Genomic DNA, 20,088 nt, shown 5'->3' with positions numbered 1-20,088 from the left:
GCTGAACCCTCATGACAGCTTCTTAGGAAGTTACCAAAATTCAGTTCCTCTGAAAATGTTAGAAAGTTGCTGATCTTCATAGGAAATAGGAGTTATTTATAATTTTTATTGCAGATCAAAATGAGGCTTATCTGCAGAACTCATGTAATAATGGAACAGTGAGATATTCATGACTGCCATGGCACATACCATGTCTAATGTTAGACATTGACATTAGGCATTCTTGATACTCATAATGAGTACACAAGCTGTGTCAGAGCATACATTAGCTTTTAATATGCATACATATAAATTTTTATGTCTATATGTGTATAAATAGATTTTCTTTCTGTAAGAGACATGTAGGTACCTGTTGCCCTTCCTATGTGATAGGGAAGTGTGTTTTGGGTGCTTTCCCAATTTTTAACAGCTTAAATACATTATATGCAAAGAAATATAAATCAAATAACTTAGAAAAGCTGGTATTTTAAGAGGCTTTTCTATTTTTAAAAAAGTTGGGTTAATGCCTGCGCTCAGTGTAATTTATTTACAGATGTTTTCTGCAACACCAGACGTACCATTGTGTAGGTACCTCAGGGGAGACTCTTGTAGTCAGGCACGGCTGCCTGCAAGGTTGCAACTCACACTGTTGTTGGAGGTGGTGAGATAGGGATGTGTCCTGCTGTTTTGCACCAGGTTTGCATGGGTAGGGTTGCACATCCATGGTCAGAGAAATCCTGGTGCAGAAAACCAGGTGGTATAGATCAGCCCAGTTAAGCTTCAGTGCTTCAGCAAATGCAAGGGACACCAAAAGGCTGGCAGAACTATGTGCTGTATTCTTCATTTTAGCTAAAAAGAATATTTTTCTTTTGGCAGCACTAAGAGTTCTAATAGGAAATAATTAAAAATAATTGACATAGAGTTTGAATCATTTTATTATCAACAATCAAATACCCGAGGTGTTTGATTTGGGGGTGGTAATGTTTCCTCTCTTTGTTTTTCTTTCTTAATCAATGGAAGGGCTCTAAGTGTAGAGCTTGTTCTGTAATTCTGTAAAGCTCCAGTACCTCTTGACAGCCAGGATTCCAAAAAGGTACAGTCTAAATTAAGTGGAAGTTCTATTTACTGTATAATCAAGGGTGGAGTTTGCCTCCTTTAGTTCTATGAGCATAGAACTGAGATAGCACTGGCTGTGAAATTATGATGGGAAATTCCGTCTTCAGGTCTTTATATAGGGTGCCTATCCTCTGTCCATGGAAGGATGCTTAAGACTCTGAGCCTGGTGGATGCTCCTAGACCAGAAAGGACAGTGGCAGAGTTGTTACTGACTCCAGAGCCTTCGAGCTTTCACTGCCAGACTTTTGCTCTGAAAAGCAAGAAGAAGTCTGGGGCTCTGCTTTCAGTTGTTGGGCTCTCATCGAATCTGTGTCTATAGGAATTTGTTGGACAGGCTGAAGACCCTGTGCTGGGCTCTGGGTTCTGTAGGGATCCTGTAGTAAAAAAGACAAATAGCAAAAAAAAACATGTTTTTGAAGTAACATTGGTGATGTTGGGTATTTAATGAGGAATTCTTTTACTCAGAGCCTGCCGTCAGAGGCAAAATGGTGGGACAGAGAAGGTCCATATGACATGCAAATGGTATGAAGCTTGAAGTTAACCTACATTTGTGCCCACAGCAGATAAAGTTTCTACCTGGCTGAGGAGACTGCCTCTGCATGATGCCAGGTGTATGGCTGTAGTCCCACCAGCCCAGGCTGCAAAAGCCTCAGTCAAAATGACTGTCAAAGACAAGTGAAAATGAATTATTTGTTTCAGGGGTAGATTTGCTTCAGGTCCAGTTTTTCAGTCCAGTTTTTCTTTTCATTAGTGGACAAAAATCTAAAATGAACTTGGCAGAAAATGTGCCAAAAAAAGTGTTAATTTTGCATTTTAGTATTCATATTGTGTTTTACCCCATGCTTCAAAGCTGAATTCAATCACTGGCCAAAGAAGTGAAGATAAAAGGTCACAGGGCACAAAAAGGATGAAACACTGCAGTTGTTTTTAATCTTCTTTGTAAATATTAAACAATACACTTTCTACTTCACAAAATGCTCTAGTAAATTCTACATCTATGCATGTATAAGTATTTATACAGTGCTTTATGTTTTGTGTGTTTTCTGACAGGATACAATGTTTTCGAAGACTAAAATTGTAGTTAATATTTTTAAATGCTGTACATGTTGATCTTACTTCCTTCCTTGAACATAGAGGGCAGTTTTTTTTCTGAGTGGGCAACCCAGGGACTGGTAGAAGTCACTGAAAATATTCACATTGCAATAAGGTGTCAGGTTTAGTATGACTGTTGCTATTTGTACTTGCATTTGACAGCTACTGATGGATGGTATCATAGGAGGAACATGCCTGGTTAATTACTTTCACAGTGATGATGATTTAGATATGTCTGTTGTGGTTGATCTTGAGTCATAATGCTGCTGTTGTTGGCTTAAAAACTGTTAAGAGTTGAAAAATGTGATGGAAGCATCAGAAAAGTATTCTGCTGAAAAATGCATCATTCCATTCTCCTGTGAGCTCCTGACTCCTCCCCTGTTAAGCTACTTGTGCTCTGTAGCCTGTGGAAGTTAAAATTGTGAGGGGTGTGTTTGTGCAGGCCTGTTTTGCAGAGTCAGGTAGTATTTTAAGTAGCTTTTTCATAAATGTTATTTTTAATAATTAAAGATCATCAGTAAGATTTGCAGTGGAGCTGTAGACATGTCACAGTTTCTGTGAGATGTTTTGAGGACTTAGCAGCTTTTGTTTTCCTTCTGTATTCTGCAGGAAGAGAACAGCTCTCCTCACTGGGGAGTTAGGTTGAACATGACCATTTGTATCTCTTCCCAGTTCATATTTGAGTGGAATGCTAAATTTTCCAAATAATTTTAAAGCCTTCCAGTGCCTTTACATAGAAAATACAAGATTTTAAGATTAACTGGATCAGCTACTTAACTGCCACTGAAGAATGAAATTCATTATGCTAAAATGATGAAACATGCAGTCCAGAACTTCCCATTTCCTTCAAGGCTCATGAGAAGTTGAATGTGATTCCTGTACAAAATCCTTCCTCACCCTTCATCTTCACAGAAAATTTCTTCAGCTCTAAAAGCCACTTTTTTCCCAAAAAATTTGCTCAGAGAAAACTCCCAGTATGTATCTCAGCACACTCTTTGCAGAGCTGTAACATAGCAGTGTCTCCACAGGATCCTATCCTACCTGCCCATGGGTGTGTTCTCAAGCTCTGGTATAATTAGTTCTTGATATGCTTATTAAGGCGTGTGTGCTAATTTGATGCTCAGGGGAACATACTTATATCTTGCTGTTCTAATCTGTATTTTCCTCATTCATCCTTCCAGTACCTTAATAAGAGACATCATTGTATTTATTGACAAATGTTTGCTTTCTTATCCTAGCTGTACTGCTGCTTTGCTTGTCAAAAGCCTTCTTTTCTCTAATATTATACAAATACTGTGTACAAAATTTTTTTTAAATATAGAGCATCTTATTTTCTGTCAGCTGATTGCTGAGAAGTAACTTCCTGTTGCTCTGGTTAAAATCTGATCTTATTTTCTGTCAGCTGATTGCTGAGAAGGAACTTCCTGTTGCTCATCTCTGGAAAAACAGGAACTCTGTACCTCAGGTTGAGTGGACACTCAGTGCAGGATACCAGTTCAGTCAGTGGAAAGGAAGTCTGTGTGGTATTGGATATAATACCTGAGATAAGGAGTTAGGACTGATCAACAAAGCTTTTAATAAATAACAGTCTGGTAGTTAGATTGTTCTGTTTTAAAAGGCTTAGTTAGAGAACCGGACTCGAGAAGTGTTCTTGCTTGTAGGGCTAGGAATGGGAAGGGATTTATAGATACACTGTCATTTTCTTAGTAGATGGCAGATGGGTGCAACACTGAGAAGTACCCTCTGACTTTGTGCTCATTTTGAGAAAGTTGGGAGTTAATCTGAGGTACCAGATCTCAATTAGTTAGGACTGGAGTGTGTGCCATAATGTGGGTGCTCTTCCAGTGTGACACAGTTCATGTTCCCATTTTGTCAGACCAAATTGTACCATTGATTGAAGTGCCCCAAGCAAACAACAGACTAAGTACGTATACACATTTCTGGTGCTCCTATGCTTGTCATTTTTAAATTCCTTTTTGTACCTGTAGCATCTGTGTTCTCACAGACATAAGGAATGTAATGTATTTGATAAGAAAGCTGAAATTCTCACTTAATAGGAAGTTCCAAAGATTAAAGGCTTTATAAAACGTACAAATAAATGGATATCAGAATGTGTAATCGGTCAGCCTGATAATATTCTTTATTTACATCATAAAAGATTATAAGTCTTAATGCTTTTTTTAAGTTTTAACTGCTTTGAAATAAAAAATTAAAGCCAGCTGAGGAGGAGCTTTCATTGCTATCTAATGTGCAGAAAAAATAGTGCTTTGAATAGGTGCAGCCTTCTCTGACATTGCTGTTGGGTAACTGGAACACGTTGAAAGGGGATTGTTTAGTTGTTCTTTTCCACCTTTTTATGGATTGTGGATGCTGTGCATACTCCAAAAGGAGAGTTGGTGCAGCCCATCACTGGTGTTTGCAGTGACACCTCGTGGACAGTCTGGCAACACCCTGAGAGAGCCCAACCTGCCAGAACTTTGATATTTAAAATCCTATCTAGCATTTCTACTGCCTCTGTGATGTGAATGTTCTTTAAATGTCTCTGTACTTGTGGGCAAGCCCTTTAATTTGACATTTTCTTAAATGCTTATAGACTGAAGACCCAGCCATGGAAAGGCCATACACATTTAAGGATTTCCTTCTGAGACCAAGAAGGTGAGGGGAAGGATCCTTGTATTTTGAAACATTTCTTTCTTCAAGGTTTGTTATTTGCAATTATTTAAGGATTGTTGAATGAAATGTGCCTCCTTGTCTTCCAGCCACAAATCTCGTGTAAAGGGTTTCTTGAGACTAAAGATGGCTTATATGCCTAAAAATGGTGGGCAAGAGGAAGACAACAGTGATCAAAGGGATGAATCTGAGGTAAGGCTTGATGCTTGTGGAAGCATTCAGGTTATTAGAGATTCAAGTATAATTGCAGAAGAAGTTGTACCTTGACAGATAAACCCTGATAGCAGTGTTGGTAGCAGCTTACTCTCCTCTGCATTGCCACCTTTTTTTTTTTCTTCTTTTTTTAACTGTAACCTGGTGTTTTCTAAAGTGTTTCAAAATACTTCAGCTGCCACAAAGAATTCTAGTCTGTCTGACTCTGTGAGCAAGAAGTGGAAGTCATGCCAAATAGAAGATTCTGGGAAGTCTATGCATGTGATTTCTAGACATAATGTTCTCTATTAGGTACCTCTTCTTCAGAGGCCATTGAAAAACAGGTGTTCTGACCTTTTTCTTTAGTTCCTTGGCAGCACTGACTTTGCTTATGCAAGCACAGCAGGTTGAATGACTTCTCAGCAGACTTACCAGCCACCATCCATTTTAAGAATTAGTTGCAGTGAGGGCTGGGAGAGTGAATGTCAGCCCAGGTTTGCCTTACTGGCAGTGGGCAGCAGTCACCTGCACCTGGGGAATGCACCTGTACACTAATGTAAGCAGCAATGAATTAACTCCTTTTTAACTTTAAAATGTTTAAATTTGATTCTTTTTCCTTCATTCCTAAGCATGGGTGGGATGTGGTTGATTCCAATGACTCCGCGTCTCAACGTCAGGAGGAGTTACCACCTCCTCCACTGCCTCCTGGATGGGAAGAAAAGGTGGACAACCTGGGAAGGACTTACTATGTCAACCACAACAACAGGACCACTCAGTGGCACCGACCCAGCATGATGTAAGTGGCAGTGCAGGGCAGGGTTCGGTGGATGTGTGCAAAGTTAACAAAAAGGGGGATTTTTTGCCAACAAACACAACCATTTTGAATTTACAGACTTGAGGCTGAAAAGGTCTTATGCAAGACTTGCCCAAAGCAGTTTATAAAGGCACTTTTCAGTAACAAATTCATCATGATTTTGGTGCTGTATTACTATCTGAAACTACACTTTATCAATAGAAATATTTTCACAGATGTGCTGGTAAATTGAGCACCAAACTCTGGGTATCTTCAGTAAAAAAGGGAACACTATTTTTTTTTAAGATCCCTTTTTTTTCCCCCAGCAAATCACATCTACATACATGCATTTTGGGAAGTTCTAGGAAATCTGAAGGGGTGGGAGGGAAGCCAGTGCATTAACAATGTACCTTAGAATACTGGGAGACAGATGTGGAATTTTTCAGTACGTAATATTAACAGGAATAAATCACTTTTCTTCTATAGAGACTGTTGTAAAGGTAAGGAAAATATTCAACTCTGAAGTTTTAATTAAGTTAAACTGATTAACTGTGATCCTCATTATTATTGAGTGTACAGACTGTATTAGCTATGTACACTGCTTGTGCTAGTGTGGAGTTCCTCTGCAGGCCTTCACTGTTTCTTACAGGTTTATAAAGCTGTGGAAAGCTGAGATATTAAAATGTATAACTGATAATGTTAAGACTTGCACTGAAATAATTTATTAGTTAAACATCTTGCATTATTTTTATGTAGTGACTATTCTGCTGCTGATGATTATGCCAACAGTACTGGTTATTCTTTCTTGAATGTTCATAACCACAGCCAAGTTGCAGCACATGCCTTGTCCTTTCGTACGGACTCTGTCCTCCTTGGCTGCTCTGTCCTACTCAGGTTGAAATTTCATTTTGTAGGTTTTGAACTATTTACTGTTGAACTATTTTTGAGCTATTTACTAAGCACTGTTTATTTTTTCAAGTAGATCTCATCAACTACTGTCATGCTGAAAGTAGGTGGTGTTGTTTCTCACTGGTTGTGTTCTGGTTCTCTCTCCCTCGCCGCGGTCGCTCCCCCTGCCCAGCGATGTGGGCTCGGACTCAGATAACAACATCAGACAGATAAACCAGGAGGCAGCCCACAGGAGGTTCCGCTCCCGCAGACACATCAGTGAGGATCTGGAACCAGAGCCAACGGAAACTGGAGACATTCCTGAGGTGAGCAGGGGTCTTCGTTTTAAGTGAACTGCACTCTGAGCTCCCTGGTGAGCTGGGTACCATGCCACACGCACTGCGGTGTTTCAACATGGTGATACCAGTGAAACACAAAATCCCAAACAGAGCTGTACTATGAAGGTCCCATGTGTTTGTGGGTAACTGATAATGTATGCACAACATTAAACATTTGTAATTCCCAGCACTGTTATATATATGTTGAGAGAAACACTTTCCTGCTTTGACTAACTGTGAAGTTGTCAAAAGAAGGGAAACAGGCTGGCTGAAACTGCCACGTAGGTCAGTTTCCTTCAGTGTCTTGATTTTGAGGAAAGAGAAGCTGTTGTTTTTCCCCAAAATATTTGGTCTTAGAGTTCTGAGATCTTAATAATCAGGGTGAGTGTTTAATTTATAGCTAGACTAAATAAATTAAATTTGGTGTTTGTAGGCCATTCATCTTTAAGGTATATTTTGTTATGTGAATCACAGACAAAATACTTTGTGAAAGCTAGTTTTGGTTCACTACATGTTATTCAAAGTAACAAACAGATTGCTGAAACATTGTTGTACTCATCACCTGTTAATATTTGATTTGCAGATACTAATGAGTACTTTCTATTATGCATTATATCCTAAATTAAACCTAACAGGTGTTTCTTACAAGTTTTTAGTAAGGCTGCAGAATTTGTTATACTTTGAACGAAATTTCAAATGGGATTTATTTACTGAGAGATCTTTTTCATGCAGCTTTTCATCTACATAACTTTCTGTGTTGAATCATAAAGCACTGCGTCACCATCACAATGTTGAAGTCAACATGAAAACCACTTTTCCTGTGACCACTGCCCAGTTTGTGTGCTCTAGGGATTAGTTTGTTGTGTCATGGTAAGGCTGATGATGGTGCCATGTTTGCAGCAATGAGGTGGTCACAGAGAAGGCAAAGGGAGAGAAGACTCGTTTGTCTTTATGAATCTTTAATGTAGCGTCTTCTCCTTTGATAGCCGTGGGAAACCATTTCAGAGGAGGCAAGTGCAAGTGGAGATGCCTTGAGCTTGTCGTTGCCACCTCCTCCCGCCTCTCCAGTGTCCCGCACCAGTCCTCAGGAGCTGTCTGAGGAGCTGAGCAGAAGACTTCAGGTCACTCCAGATTCCAACGGGGAACAACTCGGTTCTTTGGTTGTACGTGACGCGCTGCTCTGTCTGTATAAACCCCACTGCTGTAATACTGGGAGTCATTTACATGGGTGTGCAGTGGTTGCTGCTCTAGGAAAACCTGAACGTGCAGTTAAAAGTATCTTCCAAACAATGCATCATCCTTTCACCATGGAGCAAACTCCCTTAAAAACAATTCCTCAGATTAGATAAAATACTCTGTGAGTTTAACATCCTCTCGTGCGTCTCGGCGTGTCACGAGCACAGAGCTCCACTGGTGCAGTGGGATGGGTGCAGAAAGTTGTAGCTCCAGCCTATTGATTTTCCAAGGGCTGCAATTGCCAGTATCCAGACCAAAGTTCTACATTTTCCTCATACTGCTTGTGCTCCCTGCAGGTTCTCTAAAATGTCTTCCAAAGATATTTAAAATAGTTTTTGAAGAGTTCCATGGCATTTTCATATCCCATTATGTCTTTAGTCTTCCCCTTTGCTGCTGATTCCACAACTGTTAATTTTCCTTTGTGTTTTCCTAGATGGAATGGCCTGTCCTCTTAGATTAAGCTAATAAAACATGGGGATGCTAAAGATGAGTACAGGTTCCAATATTTTCCTTTTCTCACTTAATCTGAAACAGTCCAGGGTGCAATGCTGGGAGTTTAGATTTTTCATTGCTTGTCACATTTCTGTAGAAGTATTAAAACTACAAACAGTGCAACATAAATACTATTTTTAGGAGTTTCAATTAAATGGGAGAAAAGTAAAATTACTGAATAAAACCCCATGTTTTAAGACACCTTAACTTAAAGACATCTGTCTTTTTTTCTTTTCCAGCAAAGAGATCCTTCTTCAAGATTAAGGTCTTGCAGTGTAACAGACACAGTTGCTGAGCAGTCTCAACTATCCCTGGTAAACCAAAGCTAACTTCTCTTTCTTTATGTTTAGACCTTCTCTAATTCTGAACAATATCTTTTCTTAGCTCAGTTTTAGTCAGATACAGATCAGTAACCAAATCAGTAATCAGTATGGGCATGTGACTATCCCAGGTAGTAACAGATACCAATATCATCATGGTCAGCAACTAAAATGAGTTCATTCATGAGATGGAAAAACATGTTGAGACTAAGAGCACAGTCACACTAACTTCAGTTGTCTAGACATTTAGTTTACTGAACTTTAGACCTTGTAGTCAGTGGAGAGAGAATCCTCCAAAGGGTGTTTTCAGCTGGGATAGGAGGGCAGCAGCACCATCCATACTTGGAACTGTAGCAGCCACAGGACTACAGGTGTATTTTTGTGTCACATAAATTGATAGTACTTACAATATCTACATCTGTGTAACATTTAAAAGAATTGGGGCTTTACCTAGTTGTAGTTAAAAGGGACCTTTTTGTGATAGTCCTCATGCAACACAACTGAATGGAATTGCATGTTCTAGTTTTTTCATGAGTGATTTAGGTAAGCAGTTTCTTATCAAAGCAGATTTTTCAGATGGGGAAAGGTGCAAAGATGTTCTTAAAAAAAAAAAAATCTCTTTCACCTCATAAACATTCCCACCTTTGATCCAATTGGTAGAAGGTTCTACATATCTTGTCCCACAACCCAAGTAGGAGGATTGAAAAGGCGTTAGGCTGCTTAAAAAAATAATTTGGAAATCTGAACAGCTTTACTCAAAAGCATATTTTGCACAATCCTATTTCAAATTTCTAGGATTTTTTTCCTCATTTTTTTATTAGAAATATATTACATATGAGTCTACAAATTGCCTATTTGTGTATCATTTTAATGGTGTTATTGAGTCAATAGCAGAGTGTATGAATAAGTTTGTTACTAAGGCTGATGTCTCTACTTGTTCTTTCTCTTGCAGTTGTGCAGACCTTTAGAATGACCATAGTGTTTTTCTCTCAATTTAATCTTTTCACATGTTCCAGAAGTTGTTTGTCTACATGTGCTGCTTATGGGTGCATGTAACATGTTGTTCTGCTGCTTTATTCCATAGCTCTTCATGGAGCCTGGGTTTCTTTCACTGGTCAAGTTGGGACTGGTGCTGTGCCTGTCACTTCATTATTGTAGAACACTCACTTTAGCAAGTGTTCCAAACAGAATTGAAGGCATTGCTCTAAACCAAGGATGATAGCTGATCTTAACTACATTTAATTCTTACTAAGCTAATGATAATTTATCTTGTAGCAACTAAATACATGTTTTCTCTTTAAATACAGTGCTCTTCTTGAATGTATTAGTCCTTGGTGAAAATTCACAGTATCATCTTTTTCATCTGACTTCTGTGCACTCATTGATGACCAGAATGTATCCATTTTGTTTTCAAATACCACGTTTATGGGCAGAACATGCAAAATTTGTTGGGGAGAGAAAAAAAAAAATCACATTGCATTTAGAATAACAGTTGTTGTTATTATTAGTGATACTGAAAGTATAGAATTGGACATAAGACCTCTTAAAAGTCATTCCCTTGGTGGTTTTTGTATGAGATCCTGACTTGGTTATCAATGATTGATGACTCCATCTTTTCTGCTATCATCTTAAGCATTATTTACATCTAATTGCTCTTTCAATGTATTTGTCTGTCTATGATTCCTTACTCCTAAAGATGTAGCAGTAATCTGTGACCTTCATCACTAAAGATACTTATCTGTAACATTAATTGTCATTTGACAGCAGAGTGGTCCATCTAGGAGAGCTCGTTCTTCAACTGTGACAGGTGGTGAGGAGCCAACGGTAATAATATCTTTATCAAGCATTATCTCTAAATAATTCTTGGGTAGATTTAGGTTTTGTACAATAAGGAACTTCTTTGCAGGGAGCAGCAGTGTGTAGTGAAATACAGCCTCGGAATCCAGAGCTGTGGTGGTGTTGTTTCACAGTTTCTCAAAGCCCTGCATTTTCACTCAAACACCAGCATGTTTTATGCCATGAATTTGCCACTGGGCTTTTAGCAAAGCTAAGGAAACACCATAGGCTTCTAAGAAATGCAGGGCACACCACCTCATTCTTTAAAAACTGATCCTGAAAGAATTGGGACTTAGAGACACCAAATAAGCACCCAGGTAGTTGTGCTTTTAGCCTCTATCTTCCCTTACTCTCCTTTAGACTCACCAATTTTAATTCTTCAAGTTGATCTTGAGAACTGTGAAGGCACAGTGATGTATCATATAGCTCTTAATGGTCTTATTTAATGCCAGTGTTCAAGTTGTTCAGCAGTCCAAGACTGAATTTTTACTTTGATCATCCAATAAAATTCTGGAAATGCTTTTCTGAAAGTGTAATGCAAGGAAAATGGGTTTCACTTTTGTGGGACTTTGTCAAAAACAATTCATTTTTTTAAACCTGATTAAATGTCAGTCTGAAGCAATTTATTTCTTGGAAATAATTTGCAATAACTATCATAAATAGCTTTTATAAATAGATGTGCTCCTAGGTGATTTGTTTGAGGAAAAGAAATTTATTATTTAGTTAATTAATTTAATTAATTTAAATTGGTGTGTCATGATGTTAGATCTTAATTTGGGTGTTGATGCACCATTCTGAAATACTGTCTATATTTACTGGGCTTTGAATGTTAGGGTGTTAGAGAGCACAAGTTTTGCCTTTCTGCTTGCTGTGCTGCAGCATATAAACCTGGAATTCTTTAAGGACCAGTAAATGCATGTATTCCATCCATAAGAGAAATGCTATGGACATTGCTACAGGGAACACTCTGATAAAAGCAGACTGCTAGATGAAGGCATTTGGGTTCTTTTCTCAGCATTAGGAAGCTGCCTCTTTCTAAAGGAATTGGTGTTATTGATGAGGAATTAGATCACTGCACAAATTGGTAAGACGGTGCAGTTTAAGGACTGTTCCGTACTCTCTTGGGTGATGAAGGCCTTTAGGTTTCATCATCCTTCTGCTGTCAAGGCAGATATTTTGAGAGGCAAGCAATCTCTAGCATCATAGTCTCCTGATTATTAATATACGAGTGTATATTTTAATGTGATTAATCTAATAATTAAATGCATATTGAGCCAAAGATACAGACCTAGATACTGAAAAGCACCTTGCACATGTCAAGCCTTTGATGCAGTTATGAATACAAGGGCTTCACTGGAGGACAGCAGTGGTGTCCTGCAGAGTTTAGCAGTTTGCTTCTATCTGCTGTGGGTAACAGCTTCCTGTCTCTCTCCAGCTCCTGGTGTTTACATCAAGGACTTAAGAAAAACTTATCCTCAGAATCTCACTTTCATGTTTCCTTCAGTGACAGCCAGAACGCCTGTTCTTAATCCACCTTACAAGCAAGTGATGGCTTAAGAGGAGTCCCAAACTACCTCTGCCCTTTGTGCTACTATGCATTTTTTTCCTCCCTGTATGTCCCAGAAAAAAAACATCAAATTGGTTTGTTTAAGCATTGAATATTTTCCTCACAGGAAGTACCTAAGGCAACACCAGCAACACACAATAACATGATTCTTGTGTTGAACAGTGACATAACTTGTTAAAGGACAATTAGTGCCTTTGGTACCATTATAATTATCCATATATTTTCATTAGAATGTCTTTCTTGGGAACCTTTTTTGTACTAAAGTTGGAGCTCCAGTTTAGGTGTATCTTGTGTCTTCAGGACATCTAATCCTGAATGCAACATTTGTAACTATGACAAAATGGTTTGACTTCAGTTTATAAACCCACAATAGTTTCTTGCAACTGGTTCAAGACCCTGACAGAACTTGGGAAATCTTGACACATCTGCACAGGTACTTCAGTTCTTACTTATCCATACCAATAAAGGGAAAAAATTCACTTGAAAAAAATAATGAAAATACAAAGTTTTGCTTTCTCCTTATGTGTAATCTACAAATTAAGAAGTTCGAGGGGTATAAGCTTAGGTGTTTTCTGAGCAAGGTACTTGAGCCTGTGCAGAAGTGAATCTAAGCATCTGTTGTGAGAAATGATGCTTTGACTCAAAGGCACACGAAGATGAGCTTGTGCTGAATGACACCAGACACCACCTTTTCCTGTGTGCTTGTTGTGTTTAAGTGTTGTAAGGTAACAAATCTTTTTTTTTTTTTTTTTTTAAAAAAAAAAGAAAAAGACTGACAAAATCTATTTCAAAGCTCTGACAGAATAACAACCCAGTCCTGTTTCCCTGAGCAGCCTTCTGTGGCCTATGTGCACACCACCCCGGGCCTGCCCTCGGGCTGGGAGGAGAGGAAGGACACCAAGGGCCGGACGTACTACGTGAACCACAACAACCGAACCACAACCTGGACACGGCCCATCATGCAGGTGAGGAGGCCTCCTGTGATGCTTCACTGAGACAGCAAGCACTGGGCATGTTCTGAGTACCCCCTCAGTTGGACCAGCTCCTCAGAACTCTGAAATTTTAAAAAATAATAATAATAATCCCAAGCACTGTCATGACAACTCCGGATAATCATAAAGAACTGCAGTGGTTGGGTTTTTTGTGAATTTGTTGAACTATGTTAAGGTACAGATAAGGTTGTTGCTACAATGGAAGGAATTGGCAGAGGTTTGTATGGGATCATAAAAGGAGGCAAATGCAGTTTTAGGATTGTATTTGAAAGTTGTGTTGATCTAGTAATGGTAGCATACATTGCCTTCCCAATGGACTTAAATGCTTCGTATTTAAGACAGTATATTTAATATTTGGTAATAATAATTATATAATTTTTAAGTGTCCTATCTCCGGGTAACCTGTCTTTCTGACACTTAACTTGGTTTTGCTTCTGAAATAGCTTGCAGAAGATGGCATGGTTGGGACAACAGCAAACAGCAGCAACCATCTAAGTGAGCCCCAGATAAGGCGGCCTCGAAGCCTCAGTTCACCCACAGTGACTCTGTCTGCTCCACTAGAGGTGAGAAAGATCACTTGGCCCTGACTTCTCACTCTTGGTTGAGTGTTCATTTCCTTTCTAGTTGTGCAATACAGACTGTTTTTCCCGTTGCTAATTTTGCCCTAATATATTGTTATTTTCTTTAGCATTTATTGGGACCTTTATATTGTACAACAGAATGGTCACTGAATTATCCATTTTATATTTGATAAGTTGGTTTGCTCAGCTAAAATGTAATCTGTGCATGCCTGAAACACTGGTTGTTGTGAGTCCCTTCAGGTGTTCTGATCAGAAATATTTTTTAAGTTGAAACTTTTATTTTGATACTGGTAACTTTGAAAACCTGCAATTGAGTTTGGAAAACCTTTGAATTAAGGTATTGAGTGCATGTTATATTCCTTGTCTTTCAAAAGGATATTTAATTTAAGTATCTTTAAAAGTAATTCAGAATACTGTTGAATTACATTCACTGCAATGTGTCAGAAGAATAACTTAAGTGGCTTTTTATGGAATCAAAGACAACGTGTGTTTTGCTTCTGAAAGTGTGATTGAAGCTCTTGGATCAGTTAAATGTGACTGTGTTGAGGAGAGTCAGTTCTGGTGAAGGGTCTGAAACGGGAGTTAGCTTCTCAGGGCAGTAACCTGTCCCATAGCTGCAAAAACAATGTTCACTTCAGAATATTCAGCTAATCTCTTTAGTCGTTAATTTGTTCCATGCCCAGAAATGACAGCGGGGCTGAAGAGCACAGATTTGGCCTCTTAAACCCACCACCTCTGACTTGATTAAAAAAACCCACAACAGCTGAAGTGTAGCCTTATTAATATTAAAACCTTAAAGGGATATAATCACAAGGAAAAAAACAACCAAAAACTTCAACTTTTTAGAAGTTACTGCTTTTGTTTAAATAGTTATTTTGTTGTTAAATGTTCACTGTGTACAAGACACATGGAAAGCTTTTATTTCATGAGAGGTATTTTAAATGCTACTTTTGTAATCTTAACTGCATGTCCCACCCAAATGCAGCTCAAAACAAGCCACAAATAAAGCTAGAATAATTTTGAGAAAACACATGTTGGTACTAAAAAATAGTAATTAAATGTAGCCTAAGTCAGAGAATTGCCATTGCTAAATCTTAATAATTAGCTGAAGAAGATAAAACAAGCTGTTATCACATGTTAGCTAATGAGAGCCTGAGAGTAACTGAAAAGCACAAATGCAAACAGGATTTAAACAAAGTAATTCAGCCTTACTTTCTAGTGGTGCTATTCTGTATTTTCAAAGGTGAGCAAATCAGGATCAAATTTTTCAAGCTCTTTAGGCATCTAAAACATGCAGATTCCTGGTGAAATTAAAAAAAATAAATTAAACACATCAGCAGCTTCTGTTTTTAACCAACCATCATTGATCAGGGAGTCAGTTTTGTGGCTGTGATCATTTATTAAAAAAAAAAAATCAATTGCCCCCAATCTGTGATTGCAAACCTCCATTTATTTTAGGAATGTCTTAAATTCCAATGTAACTGTTTCATCTGAAGTTGCAGTTGAGAAATGCTTTGTCAGGTGGATTAGATCACATCCGGGATAGTCCCTTGTAAGGTGGGATAACTGCCCCAGGAAGCAGAAAGCAATGCTTTTAAGTTTTCCTTTATAAAATGAAATATTGACACATTTGGGGCAGCTGCAGTAACATCTATAATCCAGTGTAACTACTGTGGACATGGTCAGTGCAGAGGGAGGTGATAAAGCAGTCTCCTTCACAGCAAAAGCTCAGTATGTTATAAGGAGCAGAACTGGGTGAAGCTAGTGCTGGGCAGTCAGTCCCAGCACTTCATTCTGTATGAATTTCCTCCGGACTGAACACATTGCAGTGGAACCACGTTGGGCTCTGCTGACAGCACTGACAGGTCAGTCTCTTCCCTCTCCTCAGGGCATGAAGGACTCCCCGGTGCGCAGGGCGGTGAAGGACACGCTGTCCAACCCCCAGTCCCCCCAGCCCTCACCCTACAACTCCCCCAAGCCCCAGCACAAGGTGGCCCAGAGCTTCCTGCCGCCCGGCTGGGAGATGCGGATTGCGCCCAACGGCCGCCCCTTCTTCATCGACCACAACACGAAAACCACCACCTGGGTAAGGGGCAGCCTGGGGCATGGGTCTCAAGCCATCAATGTTCAAATGTGTCTGTCTTTGTTTGTGTCCCCCCCTGTTGTGGCATTTCTCGTGCCTGCAGGGGGGCCTCTGACAGCCTCAGTGTCCATGAAAGGCTGCAGGAACCTCAGCAAACCCTCCAAGCAGCCGCTGTGATTGCAACAGGCTGGGGGAGCTGGGTCCTGAAGAGAGTTCAGTGCTGCACCCAGAGAGGGGAACCTTCTGGTGCATGTTCTCTTGCATCTTGGTGCATGCAGTACTGTTCTGCATGGTGTATTTGACCTTTCTGTGCTTCACAAATCATTGCATACAAGTGCTGTCCTTTAAATTCCCCAAACTGGGAATTCAGAGGCATACGGTGCAACAGGGACTTGCGTTGTTCAGTTTGAGACTGTCCATAATTGTTTAGTATTTCACTGTGACCAGCGCTGGTTTTTTTATTCATCTAAGGTATCTCATCTTCTTCACTTAGCAGAATCCTTCAAATTACTTGGTTTATGTCATGATGATCCATTTTCCAATAATTCCACTATTTTGGTCAATAATTTAGAGAAATAAAATGACACTAGGAAAAAAACCATCAAAGACAACCCAGCATTTCACATCACCCTTGAAATACAGGTTGCACTTTGTTTGGCATCATCCAGGTTCCCAGTAACCACTGGTTACGCAACATATTTTTAATGGTGGTTCTTAGTGGTGTTCCTAGGTGGGGAAATTATGTGAGTGGAAATCTCAAGCCTCTTTTGTCTAGATTTTTCTTCTGTGACCTAGTTTACTTCTTTTTGCTTCATTTGTATATTGATGTAATAATACCTGTGCATTACTAAAAACGTAAGGAGCTTGTTTTCATCCTTTTTGTGGTAGGATGGCTCACTCCTCTGCTGTTTTTAAGAGCCAAAAATGTCCTTATATATCCAAATGCCACTTAGGGCAGTGCATGTGTCCTGAGCGCAGGGCAGGGTCTCATCTGTGTCTCTGGGTATAGTGCACTTAATGAAGTCCAAAGCCTTACATCACCCTAACTTACTCTTTTAACATTTAAAAAATCATTTCAGTATATAAATCCTAATAAAGCATGTGACACACCCAAAGACTAAATGTTCTATCATTCTTATAGGCTTTGTTTTAGTCTCAAAAAATAAGAATAAAATAATAACTATAATGTCCGAAGATTTCTGTTCCAGGTAATTCTGTGTTGGACTTAGTATGTAGATCTAAATTGATCTCTAGGGTTTTACAGTTCCATATTTCTGTTACAGGAGGATCCACGATTGAAATTTCCAGTGCATTTGAGATCAAAAGCATCTCTGAACCCTAATGATTTGGGCCCTCTTCCTGTAAGTGACAATGTGTATGTATTTTAATGTATACCTGCTGTCTTTTGTGATCTGAGCTGTTGCTGCAGTCATAGATTGAATGTGGATACATAAGTTGCTGTCATCACTTTCCTGAAGATACTTAAGCTATGATTATATACAGCACCAAAAAAATTGATTGTTACCTGTGAATCAGTCAGGCTTTCTGTTGGCATTCAGAAATCTAAATACATTTTGGTTTTTCAAGGAAACTTCCATATTCTGCAGAGCAAATTATCATTTTAACATCAGAAGTTTTGTCAGTCTTGAAACTAAAGTATAATTTTGATGTACAGCCATGTCCACTACTGAGCTTTGCTTTGTTTTTAGAAGACTCCATCCTTGCTGGCAGAGGGGGGTCTGTGAAAGCTAAGGCTGTTACCCTGCAGTGCTACTTCTGCTCAGAGCCTCATACACACTCAGGGTGCTTTTCAGAAATGGCAGCTGTGCTTGCAGCCCTGGGAACCTTAGTGGCAGCAAACCAGCCCTGGTGCTCCAGCAGGTATGACAGACAAGCTTTCTGCAACAGCTGTGCCTGCAGAAGGGGTTACTGCCCACCCTACAGGACATGGCAGATTATTTTAGTTTGAATATCAGGTCTTTAATTGTGCTCATGTTCATTGAGCAGGGTTACAGTTTGCTCAGATGAACCGCTCTCCCAGCACAGCAAAACAAGCTCTGCTTTTGGGCAGGAGTTGTGGCAATTGCTGCCTTTGGTGAGGGGCAATAACCTGTGACCACCTCTGGTCAGACATCCTCCTCTAGAACATCCTAAAACCTTACTGCCCTCATCTCAATTAGCAAGAAGTTTTGCCTTGTGTTAGGGCCAGTGTGTTGAACCACTGATAAGATGGAAAACTGCAGCTGAACGTGTTCATTATGGTGTGTTTCCTGGTTACACCTCAGCAGCAATGTCATATGTCTCTAGGAACAGCTGTGGAAGCAGCAGTTCTTTTGCAGCTCCTCAGGTACATTGAGCTTGCATTAATTTGTGAGGACGCTGCTTGGGCAGGAGGCCCTGCATGTGAGTAACTGAAGTTTGCAGTTTATTCTGCAATTGCAAGAGGTAAAACATACAGTGGAATCAGCCTGACATTGTCACTGCAAACATGTAATTAGTAACAGACTTTAACTCCAGTTAATCCATTTTTGAGTGAGGTAAGAATGACTACGGAATTTAACAAGAGTTTCTCAACAAAGCTTGGCTTGAAATAATTTCTCCTCTGTGTTTTATTCAGAGGCCTGAAGCTCCCGTGGAGCATTCAGGTGGATGGAGCTGCCAGACTGGGCAGCGTTGCACACACTCGTGCCCTTTGCTGTCCTTGCAATAACTACGCTCATCTGGAAGATGAGAAAAGGGAGTGGATAAAAAAGGCAGAATTGAGGACTAGGTTAGATGTTTCTGCCCCACTTTAAGGGCATCCTGGCCTGAGTACTTAAGAGTGAATAGCCCACTTGTGTTTCAGAAATAGAAGCAGAAACTCAAACTGAACCAATGATGGACAATCTAGTCTTTGATGTCATTTCCTCTTAGGAAGAAATGGGTATAAACCTTGATGCACAAACAAGTTTCCACTTCATGCTTAAAAAAAGTATTGACTGTGTTGGCTATAGTTCCCTGTAGAAATAACCAGTTCTTTGAATCTTCTTGGGTTTTTGTCCTGGGCATAATTGTACCTGTGACCATTCTGTGTTTCCTACCTCACAAGCAATTTCAGCAGGTGTGGATAATGTATTGCTTCAAGCTGTGTGTGAGTGGTAGTACATCACTTACTTTCTCTTTTTTTATTTCCCAATTCCAGCCTGGTTGGGAGGAAAGAATACATTTGGATGGAAGGACGTTTTATATAGACCATAGTAAGTAAGCACTCAGGTACAACAGCAAATAGACAAAGGGAGGTGATAAGTATTGAAGTGAAAGCTTTATAATTTTACTCTTCATTTAGGAAGCCAGGTGTTGATATGTGGAGACATTGATACCAGAGACTTAGTGCCCTCGTACGGTACTGTATATTCACTGAAAGCTTGCTTTTAATTGGCTCATCAAGCTTTGTCCCTCTCTGACTTGTGAAGCATTAACATTTCTTCTTTGTGGTTTCTTTTGTTCTTGTTGATATTTTGGATTCGTTGTTGTTGTTGTTGATGATCCCATGGCTTATTTGCACTTAATAAATTAAAATATACACTAGGAATAGAAAATAAGATGAGAAAATATCATATAGCCACAACTCCACGTACAGGCAGTGGAGAAATCAGCACTAGAAAGAACTCGTTGCTCTCCTTTAAGGTCTTGTGGCAGTGCCAATTCTGATCTTATTTCCTATTTGTAGCATGTTAAACTGCACCCAGCCCATTAATATTATTCAGTCTGTTAGTGAAGTTATAGTCTAAGTGATGTTTCATTGTAGACTTGTCTTATTACAGCATCTCAGAACTACTGTGTGAGTTTTTGTTGTTGTTTGAAGTTAAAGCAGCCCAGAAGGGCTGGGTTCTTTATTTACTTTTTTAATTATTATTTTTAAAGACTTCAGCAG

General features: G+C 39.4%; 1 protein-coding gene across 5 annotated transcripts in view; it reads left to right on the top strand.

Moving 5' to 3' along the window:
* NEDD4L (neural precursor cell expressed, developmentally down-regulated 4-like, E3 ubiquitin protein ligase) overlaps positions 1-20,088 on the top strand; it is a 100,386-nt gene that overhangs the window by 63,460 nt on the left and 16,838 nt on the right. For 2 of the 5 annotated variants that reach the window (XM_010003643.1, XM_010003645.1), the window contains 12 exons: positions 4,781-4,842; positions 4,947-5,049; positions 5,679-5,845; positions 6,924-7,056; positions 8,055-8,231; positions 9,036-9,110; positions 10,881-10,940; positions 13,353-13,484; positions 13,955-14,074; positions 15,981-16,178; positions 17,459-17,536; positions 19,357-19,411. In XM_010003643.1, the coding sequence (XP_010001945.1) occupies positions 4,796-4,842; positions 4,947-5,049; positions 5,679-5,845; positions 6,924-7,056; positions 8,055-8,231; positions 9,036-9,110; positions 10,881-10,940; positions 13,353-13,484; positions 13,955-14,074; positions 15,981-16,178; positions 17,459-17,536; positions 19,357-19,411 (1,345 nt within the window). In that variant the 5' untranslated portion in view covers positions 4,781-4,795. The remainder of the gene's footprint in view (positions 1-4,780; positions 4,843-4,946; positions 5,050-5,678; positions 5,846-6,923; positions 7,057-8,054; positions 8,232-9,035; positions 9,111-10,880; positions 10,941-13,352; positions 13,485-13,954; positions 14,075-15,980; positions 16,179-17,458; positions 17,537-19,356; positions 19,412-20,088) is intronic. The other 3 variants (XM_010003644.1, XM_010003646.1, XM_010003647.1) reach the window with 2 other exon arrangements.

Source organism: Chaetura pelagica, unplaced genomic scaffold (assembly GCF_000747805.2).
Source record: "Chaetura pelagica isolate M959 unplaced genomic scaffold, ChaPel_1.0 scaffold488, whole genome shotgun sequence".
NCBI lineage: Eukaryota > Metazoa > Chordata > Aves > Apodiformes > Apodidae > Chaetura > Chaetura pelagica.
The sequence above is the reverse complement of the archived record's forward strand: the minus strand, read 5'-3'. Positions and strand labels throughout refer to the sequence as shown.